This window comes from Diceros bicornis, chromosome 1 (assembly GCF_020826845.1).
Source record: "Diceros bicornis minor isolate mBicDic1 chromosome 1, mDicBic1.mat.cur, whole genome shotgun sequence".
Classification (NCBI taxonomy): domain Eukaryota; kingdom Metazoa; phylum Chordata; class Mammalia; order Perissodactyla; family Rhinocerotidae; genus Diceros; species Diceros bicornis.
The window spans coordinates 63,995,348-64,009,658 of NC_080740.1; the positions used below are offsets into that span (position 1 = coordinate 63,995,348).

Consider the following 14,311-nt stretch of genomic DNA (forward strand, 5'->3'; position numbering starts at 1 on the left):
GAGGAAGTGCCTCTGAGGAGGTGACATTAGATTGACGTCTGAATGATGACACGTAGTTAGCCATGTGAACTCTGGGGACAGAGTATTCCAGAAAGAGGGAACAGCAAGTGCCAAGAATGGAATGGAGAACAAGGTTTATCTGGGAACAGAAAAGAGGTTAGCTGGCGGAAGCAGAGGGAACCAGGGGAGATAGTATAATAGGATCTCAAAGAGGGAGGCAGGGTCTGGATCATGTAGAATCTTGTAGTCCAAAGTCAAGAACCAGGATTTTATTCTAAGAAGTTCAATGGGAAGCTACTAGAGTGTTTTAAGCAAGGGAGGAATGATATCTGAATTACTTCTGGAGGTCCACTCTGATTGTATGGGAATATATATCGTGCAGGAGAGTAAGAAAGAATGGAGACCAGACAGGAGATTATTGCAGTCACACAGGTGAGAGAACAACAGCCTATACTGGTGTAGGTTGGTAGGAGTGGAGATGGAGAGAAACGAGTTGATTTGAGATATATTTCAGAGGAAGCATTGGCAGGGCTCACGGATAGATTGGGTTGGGGGTGGAGAGGCTGGTGAGACAAAAGAATCAATAGGGACTCCTAGGTCAGTTGCTCAGCTGCCGGGGTGGTGAAACTATTCACTGAGATTGGGAATTCAAGTGAAGAGTCAGGTTTGTGGTGGGATGGACCACAAGATAGGTAGAGAATAAATGACCGATTTATATCAATAAATAGAGGGTCAATATAGTGGGTGAGAATATTGGCTCAGATACTCATTCAGCAATTTTATTGACTTCTCTAAATTTTAGCTAAATAGGAGATAATAATACTTACATTATGGGGTTGTTACATCAAATATACCCTTGGTGTGTCAAGAATAGAGGGAAGCGTGACGGGGACTTGAGGATTGCTAATAAAGTTTGGTTTCTTGACCTGGATGCTGGTTACACAGGTGTGCTCTCTCTGTGAAAATTCATCAAGCTGTACAATTACGATATGTGCACCTTTCAAAATTCTATGCATAAAGTTCCCATTGCAGTGCTTGGAACTCAATAAATGGCAGCCATTATTATTTTCACTATTATGATACAATGAAAACCATCTCATGTGTACCTAAGGTCCGTGCTGTCCTTACAGGCCATTTATGAATCCTTTAACAAGAGGAAGGAACACTAACTGAATTCTAGGGTCTTATCTTATAGTCGGTGAGGTCACATCTGATTTTGATTCATGACACAAAAATGACTCTGCATGAGGGAATAGATTCACAGCTCCAATCCAGGGCTAGTCCCGGCCCACCACTTGTAATTGAATCCTTCCCTACCTTTGTCAGGATGAAAGATAGCTGCCAATGAGATTTAAAAGGGGACAGTACTCCCCAAGTGCTAGGTGTTGCAGTGTGGTTGCTCCTTCCGATTCCATTTCCCCTCAAGTCTGCTCATACCTGAATTCTTGTGATTTAAGCCAAGTGGTTATTGGCCCCAAGGAAAGGATACTAAAACTTTGATTGGTTATTTCAAAGTTCCACAGGTTAATCCTCAGGTCATCAGCTGACATGTAGGTTTCGTAGTCGCTGTTGACTGAGATGGAGTTGATGTGATACGTGTGTGCATTGGCAAATACTCTACGTGGGGTGGCCTCCACCATCAGGTCCATGGGTCTCAGGACAGGCACCTGGGATATAAGAGAAACAAATCGAAGTTAGAGAAGATGATGTATTACCAGTCGATAAGTCACATGTTGTTCCTATTCCTTCTGTTCCTTTTAGTTTTACTCCTTTCTCAAAAGATGTCACCACCACTTAGCCCTGATGGCCAATTTCATCCTTTATAGATTCTAAGTTTTTTTCCAGGCCCCTCTAGGTGACCTCATCTCAGGGGAACTTAGAACCACTACGTGGGGTCATTAGCTTCCAGAGCTGTTGTTCCAGACTATTTTATTTATTTATTTTTTTGGTGAGGGTGATTAGCCCTGAGCTAACATCTGTTGCCAATTCTCCTCTTTTTGCTGAGGAAGACTGGCCCTGGGCTAACATCTGTGCCCATCTTCCTCCACTTTATATGGGACGCCGCCACAGCATGGCTTGACAAGCAGTATGTCAGTGCATGCCTGGGATCCGAACCTGCGAACCCCGGGCCGCTGCAGCGGAGCCCGTGCACTTAACCGCTACGCCACCAGGCCAGCCCCTGTTTGTTTTTTAAAACATAAAATCTATTTTAAAAAGGACGTTGTAGGGAAATTTTAGAAATGTCTAGTTTAACTTTGACCTAAATGTAACCTTCATGGCTTTGGAGGTCTCAACCCCATCCTGGCTTTGTCCTCAATCCTTAAGGGCATTTGGAAAAACATATAATCACCCAAGATTCTAATAGCCTAAAGTCAGCCATTAATATATAGGGCCCCCCCGACATCCTGTTTCACCTGGGAAAATCTCGGTTTACACCTGTTGTCTTGGCGTACCAACCAGGTAGCGTCCACTTTTATATCAAAACTGTCCTAGTTTCTACCGTAAACTATGCGGTCATCTCACTGATATATCAAGGACACTCAGTAATTATTTGTTGAATAAGTGAGTAAGAATATGTGAGTAAATGTTCTCTCCCTCACTGGTCAGAGAGAATCAGGCAGTTAAATAGTTTCCCCACATGAAACTCTTCCTCAAATATGATCGAAGACCCATCAGTCATCTGACTCCCTCTCTGAATTCAAGGGCACTTCTGACTACCCCTGGGGGAACGGGCTCCTGAGAAAGTGAGTGAGGACACTCATGCCTGAGAGAGAACAGACGGAAAACAAAACAAACCAAACCCAAGACACAGGTGTGGTCCTTTAACAGAAACAAGGAAATGGAAGGACCAAAAGCTCTTTTCCTTTCAAGGAAGTCATCTCTCGAGCCCTGAGTGATTGGATACCAGGTGGTTGATTAAGACGTCAACTTCTGGATTTGTTTCAACCCAGGGGGTGAGGGGAAGAAGGCGAAAGCAAAGGTTAAATTTTGTGAAGTACAGTCACCTCAACAATATAACCTTTCACAAAACAGAATTCTCCCAGCTCAGTCTTGAAGGAGTTTAGGTCACGTTTGAGGGAGTTTTTAAATTCAATGAACAATTCAGAGGAATCACAGAATCCATACAGAAGTGGTGCTGGATATTCTGGAAACCAGAGGTGGCTTGAGATGTGGCTGTAGGAAGAGGCAGGGGTCCTCTGAATACCAGGAAAGGGAGGGGAGAGCAAGTCCTCGTGAGTCCTCCACCCCAGTTATGGATAGTGGTTCTGTAGCATAAGCTCAGGAATGGCAAGGACTGGGAGACCTGGGTTCTGATCAAAGATTCACCAGTAACCGACAGGCTATGTGACCATGGGCAGTTAACCTGCCCCATTTGGGATCTGTCTGAAAAACAGTGACAATACCCACTGTGCCCTAATTATCATGAAAGGTGGTTGGGATCTGTTGAGATGATTTGCCCTCTGGTTCACCCTCCCACTCACTCTTTCAGCAAGATTTACTGAGCTCTGTAAAGGTCGGCGGTGGAGGGGCGGTGTTCAACTGGTGAGCACACCAGACACAGGTCCTGCTTTCATATAGCTGGTCTAGATGGAGGAGGTTGATATGAAATCATCTCATACTAAAAGCAGTAAGTGCCCCAAAGGAGAGGAAATAGTGCAAAGGGGGATTTAACATGGTCAGGGAGGTCTGGAGAGGTTTTGCTGAGGAAGCATGAATTGGATGACTGTGAAGGATGAGAAGGGGCTTACTAGGCCAGGAGGGGAGGGAAGAATGTTCCAGTCAGAGAAAATAGCATGTGCAAAGGTCCTGTGGTGGGGGTGAGCAAGGCAAGAATGAAGAATTGACGTGTTAGCGTAGTTGAGACAGAGAAAGTGATAGGAACCATGGTGGGAGATGAAGTGACAGGGTAGGTAAGTGGCAAGCCCCAAGAAAGACTGTTGCTATTACCCTAAGAGAAACAGGAAGAAATCAAAAGATTTCCAATGATTGTGAATTGATCAGGTTCAAAGTTTTGATTAGATCATTCTTGATGTACAGTGGAGAACAAATTAGAGGACAAGTGAGGTAGAACTTTGAAAAGGAAGGTGATACACTACGGACACCAATTAAGAGTGCATCTGAGTTAATGCTTTGTAATGGATAAAAAAAGTGACTTTCCCCTTAGGAACTTTCCCCGCAAATGTCTGCTGGGCATTCACTCTGTGTCAATCATTCTTCATACATCATCTCAGGTAATTCTTTCAACAACTCTGTGAAATAAGTACTTGTACAAAGTACTATTACAAAGAGAGAACTCAGGCTCAGAGAGGCTAAGACACCAGTCCAGGGTTGCCCGGCTATAGGAGACATAGCCACAATTTGATCCCAGAGTCCTCCCAGACTGCAAAGCTAGTGCCCTTTCCACTGTACCACACTCAAATACCATACAAGGTAGGAAGTGATAAATGCTCTGTAAGCGACACGAGGGAACTGCCAGCAGAATTTATGGCATCAATAGTATTATTGATAGTAAAATGGTCGTGGTAGAGTCCTGTGGTTAAGCTGCCTCTGGAAAACTCAATTGGTGTTGTAGGTGTTCACAGTATTTGAATAGGGCGTCCATGCTATGTGTTTTTGAAACACACGTCGTGCTTTTATAGTTTGTCATAAAGGAACTCCTACCCGGAGCTTTTGAGGGCTACCTGCTGCCTCTGCCCCAGAGCTCAGAGCAGGCGCCCCAGGGCCACAGAAGAAACGGAATCTGCCCGGACTTCCTGCGGCTCCTCCTAAACTCTTGCCAGGGCCTCCCTCACTACTGTGCACCCGTCTGCAGAGGCTTCCCGTGGCTGTGGTGACGGGGAAGGGAATGTGACAGCCGGGATCAAGAGGCATTACAAAGTGGGAACTGCCAGCTCAGAGCTTCAGCTTAATGTGACGGGCCTGCCTGCTAATTCAGGCTGACATACTCCATGATGTACCACTTAATGGGGAAGGCTCCGCGCAGGTGTCTGGGGAGGCAGCCTCTCATGCTTTGCCCAGATAAGGCAGGGGGCTGAGTGTCACTCGTGCTATTCCAACACCATTGCCGTGCCCAGGTCAAGGCTCGTCTGCTCCCCAGGGACGCCCCTCCCAAGGAGGAAGAGGGCGGTCTGGCGCTTCAAGCTGGACAAGACGACTGATTAGGAAGCCCTGTTGAGACTCTTTCCCATCTGCTCTGGCCACATGCTCCTTTCGGGGCCAGGCAGGGAGAAGGGTTGGACATCATTCCCTCAGTTTGGCTGTAGGCCGTGGTTAGGGCTTTCTCCGTAAGACATTCAGGAGGGCTTCTGTGCTGTGTGTCAGTCACTGGGTGAGAGCTCCGCTGCCCCACCTCCACGCTACCATTTCATTCAGCCCTCTCAGGAGCCCGCCGCACGAGGAAGATGCCTCCGTTTGCCCACTTTACAGGGGAGGAGCAGGGAGAGGAAGTGTCCTGTCCAGTGTCACACAGACAGCAAGCTGAGGAGCTGAACCCGAGGGAGCACACTTCAACACTGCTGCAAATGAAACTATGAGGCTGAAACATGCGGTTAGAATTCTTGTAAGTGAAAAATTGTCAAATTTCATTGATTTCATGTGGTTTAGCCTAATACTTTGGAAGGTCTCTGTGCTATATGGATGGGACATTGAATCACGGAACACTGAATCTTGGAGAGGCCCTTAGACCTTCTTTCCAGGCCATTGTATATGTGTGTGTGTGTGTGTGTGTGTGTGTGTGTGTGTGTGTGTGTGTGTTGAGGGGGGGACGTGGTGGGAGGCCGTGGTGTCCAGGCCTTACCCCCTTCATCATTCTTGCTAATATGTTTGGATTCTCAATCATATCTTGCTTAAATAACTATTTCTGTGGATAAGAAAAGTTTGAAAACAACTGGCCCAGGCAGTTTCTGAAATCTACAGATGAGCAAATCAAGACCCTGAGAGGCGAGGTGCCTCGTCCAGGGTCACTCACATAGAGGTTGCCAGCACAGCCTGGGCTCTGCCTCTCATCCCAGAGCTCCCTCTCCCCCCACTCCATGTCCTGAGCCTCTCTCCACAGGACCAGAGCCCTCTTCTTGCCAAATGACAGAACAACCAGAACCAGGCAAAATCCAGGATCAAGTCAGAACCTTTAACCTGTAGTTCAAATCCTCTCTTCTAAGCCTTCTTGGCAGTGGTTGATGAGGCCAGAATCAACTCGGAGACAAAGCTGGTGCTGTATCGTGTTGCAAATGAGAACAGGGGCCAGTCCTTGGCCCTTGGAGAGTGCAGGTGGTTCTGGATTGTGCTGCTGGCATTCAGTCATTCCTCTCCCACGGTGCCTCACACTCCTCCCCGACCTTGATTCAGTTTCAGCTCATCCTCCTCAGGCTGATTCCAAAGGATGAGCACCCCAGCCTGGTTGGCAAGACAACTAGCATCGTGTTAGAAGGTCAGCTGAATGATGTCCCAAGAGAGCAGCCCCAGAGTCTGACCTGCCATAAAGCTTATAGAGTACATCTCGGCTGTAATACTAGCGGGATGCGAGGAGCCCAGAGAGCCACATGGCTCCCTCCCTCACACCGTTTGGGTCTCTGTTCAATGATCATCCCCTGAGAGAGGCTTTCCACGCTTACCCCACCTTAAATAGCATACCCTCCACTGGCTATCCTCTTACCCAGCTGACTGCTTAGAATGTTTTAAACACTTACGCAATTCATCAGTGAATTCTCATCAATATCCTATGATTCACCTTGGTAGATATTGTGATCCCTGTTGCACAGATAAGGAAACTGAGGCCAGAAAGGTTAAGTGATTGGTGTAAAGTCACACAGCTGGCACTCATGCCCGGCACTCCTTGACTCTGGAGTCTAAGCCCTTAGTCACTCTGTACTGTGGGCCCCAGAAGAACACACTTGGCGCATGGGAGACAGACAAGTACACAGACATTTCAGTGCGGGGGATCCGTGTTGTAATGGCGGTCGGGAGGCACTGCCCAGGCAGCACTGGCCAACGCGTCCTGTGTCTGCCTGGGGAGGTCAAGGGAGACCTCAAAAAGGACAGGACTAGTAAACTAGGCAGGACGCGAAGGGTTTGTGGGAATCCACCAGGCAGAAGTGGGGGGCGGAGAGGAGAGGGAGCTGTGCTCTAGTCAGAGAGACCAGCATGCACAATAGCTCAGAGGGGAGAGGGCCAAGGATATGTGTGCAAGTGTGTGACTCCATGTGTTTCTCAGGCTGGGGCTCAGGGATTTAATTATTCACTCAACAAATACTTATTAAATCCCTCCTCTATATCAGACATAAAGAAAACCTGAGTTGGGTAGGGGGGAAGAGAACGGATGGCATGTCATTTGAGGTGGGGTGGTTATGGAAGGACTCTCTCAGGGGATGACATGTGAGTAGAGACCTGAATGAAGTGCGAGATGGAGCCATATGGCTCTCTGGCGAAGAGCATTCGCAGCAGAAGGAACAGCAAGTGCAAAAGCCCTGAGGTTGGAGTGTGCTTAGAGTGCAGGAGGAAGAGCGAGGAGCCTTTGCGGCTAGAGGGGAGTGAGTAAGGAAGGATAGTGATAGAAGATGTAGGATCAGTAGTTAGTAGTTATTGTGAGGATAAGAAAGATTCAGGGAGGTGCAAGTAGCTGCCCAATACTGACTCCCCTTCCTGTTAAGAAATTCCCTCCTTCTCTGTCTCTCTCTTCCCCCTCCACTCCTTCTGTCTCTCCCCACCCCTCTTTCAGTCTTCCTCCCTCGGCTTCTTATAATCTTTCCTGCCTCTCCTCTTGGGAAATACAAGATCATCTTTCACTTCCTAGAACCCATTCACTAACAAAATAAATATTGTTCTCATTGGGCTTATTTGGTGACCACACTGGTAATTCTTCACAATCTTCCACAGCACCTAAGCGGGTGTCGGCGGGTCACAAACCCCCCTTCAGAGACACACAACGAAAGCTGAGCAGAATCCTGGAAGCCCCCGAGGCCCCCACTTTAAACGACATCTGTGAAAATGCACAGCAGGGAAAGGCTAGAGGTGAGGACTCAGTGCCTTCCTGCACCGACTCTTCACAGAGAAAAAACAGCAGCTGTGTTTACCGTGGCAACCTCCAGCGCCCCGCTAAGTCAACAGACTCATGTAAGACTCTAGAGAGAAGAGATGGCCGCATAAATGCTAAAGAACAGAAAGGAGATGGACACGGAGAAGGAAGAGAGAGACATGTCCATTTGTACAAGGATGTGAATGGATATAAGCTGTTCTGTAACCTTGGGTCAAATCTGATTGAGTTCAGCAGACAAACATTTGACTATCTTTGGTTGTTAAGTACAATCAACATAATCAACATTATGGGTCTTTCAAAAAAACTGCTATCAATTTAAATCCATGCTTGCTCCATATCTCCTTGTTGGTGTTCAAAAGATGTTCCCCACTGCCCTCCCCAAAGAATTGAGATTACTTTATATTGAAACTGACAGGATATATTAAGGTCATGGGGCAGGAGGGTTCCATGTCATCAATTAGGAAGCACGTACAAGAATGTTATGACCACACGCTGGCCCCAGATAAATCCTTCAGTAAACATTTACTGAGCATTTACTATGTGCTGGGCAGTCGTCACACCGAGTATCTTTAAGAAGCTTGGGGGTGGGGGGCAGACAATACACAACCACCTACCCCTTCCTCTTGCTCATAACCAGCCCTTTTGGAAAGCTAAAACCATGGCTGCTTATCTAGAAAAGAGACAGATGAGAGCTGTCTACCTCCTCTTTGGTGTAAGGAAATAGTGACCCTGGCGTCCGGGGCCACAGGTTTGAGGCATGGTAGAGAATCTGGGTGATTACACTTTCCCATCTGGAGCCACTAAATGGTAAAGCAGGCGGAGAGGCTAGGAAGTTCTAGATTCCAGCCTCACTTCAAGTTTGCCAGTTTACCTTTCCCTGGGCTTCTTTCAAGAAACATCTCTGATGACTCTCTAATTACTGTAGGTTTGGGATAAAGCCAATAGCTAAAGAGCACCCAGACTTCATCGTCAAGGAAGAGGAGGGAGTCATCTTGAAAATGGGAGAGCCATTCTGCAAATATCCCTGTTTCAAAGCAACACAGCTTAGTGGTGCAGAGCAGCCATCTTCCCACAGGAGTATGTGATGACCTCCCAAGAACTATCTGGAATAGTTTTAAAGGAAACCATTTCTCCATCTCTACCTTCCATACATTTTCCTTCCTAAAATCAAATCATCTCAAGAGACACCCATAGCCTAGGCTCTCCTTCTCCCCTTCGCAAAAGAAAGACATAGAAGACACAGCTTCACCCACCCTGTATCTTACTATGATGCACTAGCCAAGGGATAGACACCTCTGGGAGGGACAACTGGACGACACCTTTAACCAAGGCCCCACATATGCCTCCACCCCCAGCACACTATAATATGAATTTCTAACAAAATTTTACTTTATATGTTTAATCATTATTGGTCAGAATTATATGTTTATGTTGTTTTGGTCAATTGTACTCTATTAATAATCGTAGAGACAATTAAATCCACCAGAGATTAAACTCTTGCAGTCATACATTCATAGGGGGAAAAATCTATTTTTGCTGTAGAAATGATCAAAGCAAGCTTTTAACCTTTACTCGAGAGAGGTGCAGTGAAAATTCATGTTTAAAGAAGAAAAAGGAACACTATAATATAATTGTTAAATATGATATAAAGTTCTGACTTTGAAAGAACTTGTTCATATATTGTTTTAATGGATATTGGTGGGCATCCAGTTACGATGGTATTTAAATTCCAGTGGATGCATTAAAAAGGTGATATAACAGTTTTATTTTAAACTGCCCATGTTCAAAATACTCCTGAAATCACATTCTCTGTAATTCTTTAACATCACAATGGAAATGCTTAGTTGTCTACTTAAAAATGCTCAGGAAGGTACACGCCTTTTCAGAATTCTTCTAGGGGGTACACAAGCACAAAATTCCAAGTCGCGTGGTGTAAGAGAACTTCTGGAGTCACGCAGACCTGGGCTGACTCCTGGCTGGGCCATTTACCAGCCACGTGGCCTTGGGTTTGCTCCTTCACCTTTCTCCATGTCAATCTCCCTTCCGTAATGTTAGAGAGAGCAACGCTCTCAGGAGCTTAGCACAGGGCCTGATACACACCATCTAACAAAGAAACATTTATGGAGAACTGACTTGTGCCAGGATTGTGCTAAGCACTTTATGTATACCATGGTACTGAATCTTCACAACGAATCTTCACAATGACCTTATGAGGGAGGCACTAATATTGTTCCCACTTTACAGGTGTGGATCCCAGAGCAAAGGAGGTCATGAAGCTTGCTCAAGGTCACACAGCTATAAAGCCGCAGAGCTGCCCTTGACCTTGGCAGTCTGCTCCAGCCGCTACGGTAGCTATTATCAGAATTCTTACCATTAACTTCCAATTATAGAAAAATGGTCCGTTCTGAGAGATTGCCCAGGGAAGATTTGCTGACATTTTCTATTGGCTATGGGGTTTAGGCATCCCTTCCTCCACTCAGGGAATTCAATCATGATTATAGATTTCAGGAAAAGTGGCTAGTGGAAGGATTGTCAGTGGGTAGCAATTAACTTCATTGGACAAAAAAAAAAAAGAAAAAGCTGAAGGCTTTTCTGGTTAGGAGTTTTCCAAATAGCTTTTGTCCACATTGTCATGAAAACCTTGAACAATATGGTCGTTCATCCAATTATCAAACCAACCTGGGGGGCAGAGTCTGGCATTATGTGTACCCATTATTAAAGGGTAATTCAGTGTAACAAAGCAAATCGAGTACGTACAAAGACTGTCAAATAAAATAAACCACTAACAAATTAAATTACTTCCCATTTTCAGTGGGAAGAATGCCAGTCATTTTTCATTTTAAAAAGTATGCATCTTAATTCCTTTTTTTAAAAACACGAGAAGAAGCATTTAAAGGCTTCTCGTGCTGTCTGTACTGAGGTTTATTTTGCATAGGCACATCTCTCCTGGTCCTGGGGCATTTGCTCTCAGAGAATTAATGAAGCATTAAGCCTCGCCCTGGTCAAAAAAACTTGTTTCCTCGATGGTGGATGGAGTTCAAAAATCAGGAGCAATAGGTTGGCTCCGGCTTACAGCGACATATCAGAGCTGTTGTTTCCAGAATGAAGCTGCCACTCAAAAGCACCCCGCCAAAACCCCCAGGGAATCCTATCCAAATAATATAATTTTTACATTTCCCTGATCACACCCTTCAACAGCCTCAATATGTCCCTGATTTCTTCTTTCACTGGCTTTGTCATTTAGATTGAAATAAGCCTGAGAGGAAAAACCCCTTTGGACCAAGTCAGGCTTTACGCCTCAGGTTCTTAAATATCTTAGAATTATATTCTTTCATTTGACAAACATTTATTAAGGGCCAATCACTGCTCTAGGAGGGACTTGTACACAGTGAACAAAACAAATTAGTTGTGGCACTTAAAGTCTAATAGGGAAGAAAGACATTAATGTCTCAAGGTAGATATATTGTTACAAACTGTCGCTGATGCTATAAAGAGATGTATATTGTTGCAAGAGAGGAAAAAATATTGCCTCATTTAAAAAAATAGGGGCTCTGATTTAGATTGGAGAATTAGGTAAATTGTTTTTGGAGGAGTGAGAACTTACCTCCCCAAAGCAGGGCCATAAGCATCTTTTAAAGCAGTGATTCTTAACTGGGGGGAATTTTGCTATTTGACAATGTCTGGAGATATTTTTCGTTGTCACAGCTGGGGGTGTGCTACTGGCATCTAGTGGGTAGAGGACAAGGATGATGCTAAATGCCCTACAAAGTACAAGATAGCTCCCAGCAACAAAGAATTATTTAGCTCAAAATGTCAACAGTTCTGAGGCTGAGAAACTCAGCTCCTAAGGAAACGCTTCTAGAGCAGAGTCTAAATCTAGGGTGGATAAAAGAAATCCAGCATTAATTTTCACAATAGGCAGCACAAAGTTCCAGTTCATAAAGATGTTCTGGATTAAAAAGAATTTTATATAGATATACATGAATGAAAGACTTATCCCCTATTGCCAGCTACAAGAACAACACACAACCCATAAAAATTTCCTGGGGAATTAATATATATATTTTAGACCCAATGCATCAAAGATGGTTTTTATGGCAGGCTAACAATTTCATGCTCTCAGTGTCTTTGACTTCTTTCGGCCTCTCTATGGGAAAGAGAGGAAAAGCATCTTTCTCTCAGAAGACGAACTCACTATCTAATTACCAGCCCGTGCAGCAGCTTGTAATTCTGCCAGTTTGATCTTATTTTTTTGTCCCAGACACTTCCATTTTCTGCCAACATTGCTATTTCTCAAAGCGTGTTTCCCTGTTCACTGCTTTTCCTGTTATTTCCTTGATGTTTCACATTGTGTAATTTCACAAGAAAAAAAAGAGACATCTTAAAATATCCCAGTAGAGGAAAATTTCTAACGCTTATAGGTGGGGAAGGGTTTGGGATGGAAAAAGGTGGTGGTTTAATTTTTGGTTAGTTTGGTTAGGATTAATCACAAAAATTGTGTTCGGTTTGTTTTTTAACCACTATTTTTGAAAGTATTTCTAAAACCTATCCGTGCACTTTCTCCTATTAATGATTAGGATAAATATCACTGAATCTTTGATGACCAAAGATTGACAAGACATCAGGAGCATATATTACACTCGGTCATTTATTACTGCAGAATATACAGAACCAAGAAGATAAATATAAATTTGATATTAATTTTAAGAAGCTTAGAGTTGGAAGTTACCTGAGAAGTCATTACACTAGAAAGGTGTGGATGTATACAAAGATGCATCTCTAAGAACTTTGAAACATGGCCTTTCACAGGTACGAACAAAGCTCTACACATAACTAAACAGTGTCAGTTCTGCCTCCTGCCAACAGATGGCGGTAGTGATTACTAGTGATGCTTCAATTTAGGAACAAACTGACTTATGAACGACCTTTCAGGATTACATCTCTGGTTCCCATTCCTGGCTGCACATTAGAATCACATGTGGCCTCTTATTGAAAACTGATGTCTGGGCCCCACCACTGATCAGTTAAGTCAGAATGCCTGCGAAGTGGAACCCAAGTACTGGTATTTTGAAAGCCCCGTAAATGAACAATCCGTAGAGCCAAGGCTAGGAGCCAATGAGTCTGAGGCAGCAAATGGAAGGGTTTCCATACAACAAACTCTTAACAGTGGTTATCTTTGGAGTATGAGATTAAATGAGTTTAAAATTATTTTCACAGTTTTGTACTGATTGAGGTTTTTGTTAACTTTTTTTAAAACACTGATTTTTTAAAAATAAGCAGATAAAAAGGAAATCATTTATGGAAGATAAAAATGACAGGAAAAGGGTTACTATTCATAATATATAAAGAGTTACTAAAAATTGATAAAAAGACAATAAAAATATGGGCAAAGGACATGAAAAGAAAATTTGGAGAAAGCAAAAAGCAAATGACCAAGAAATATAGAGAAATATGCTCAACCTTATTAGTAGTCAAGGAGATTCTAGTTAAGATTTTTAAATCTTTAATCTTATGGAAGATTAATTTTATTAATCTTTAATATTTACTATAAAAATTTTACTATATGCCAGTAACTGTTCTAAGTCTTTTATAATTCTTAATTCATTTAATACTCATAACAATTTTTTAAAAGGTTTTTTTTATTTTTTATTTTTTTTCCCCCAAAGCCCCAGTAGATAGTTGTATGTCACAGTTGCATATCCTTCTAGTTGCTGTATGTGGGACGTGGCCTCAGCATGGCCGGAGAAGGGGTGCGTCGGTATGCGCCCGGGATCCGAACCCGGGCCGCCAGCAGCGGATCGCGCGCACCTAACCGCCAAGCCACGGGGCCAGCCCAATACTCATAACAATTTTATGAGGTAGGTATTCATATCATACCTCTTTTTACAAACGAGGAAACTGAGACACAAAGCAGTTATGTGTCTTAGCTTAAAGTCACACAGCTAGTGCTTGCTGGAGCCAAGATAGGTTCTTGGGTATTTTAGCAAAGAGCGTCCTTAACCTTAACCACTACACCACTACCACTACACCCTTCTCAATAGTCTCTACTTGGATGGGCAAAAGTTGCAATGACTAATAACATCCTATCCTGGAGATAGTACAAGGAAACAGGCACTAACTAGTGGGAGTATGAGCTGCCACAAGATTTTCAGAAGGTGATCTGGAAGTAGTTATTAAGACAAAATACTGTTCACATCTTTTAACTTAGCAAATCCTACTTCAATGGAGACTATCCTACAAAAACAAAACATCAGTTTGTGATAATATATGCTTGAGAAC

General features: G+C 43.9%; 1 protein-coding gene across 2 annotated transcripts in view; it reads right to left on the bottom strand.

Annotated features, from left to right (window-relative positions):
• Positions 1–14,311, bottom strand: part of PPP2R2B (protein phosphatase 2 regulatory subunit Bbeta) — a 260,646-nt gene that overhangs the window by 54,717 nt on the left and 191,618 nt on the right. For both annotated transcript variants that reach the window (XM_058543417.1, XM_058543408.1), the window contains one exon: positions 1,490–1,667. In XM_058543417.1, coding sequence (XP_058399400.1) covers positions 1,490–1,667 — 178 coding nt within the window. The remainder of the gene's footprint in view (positions 1–1,489; positions 1,668–14,311) is intronic.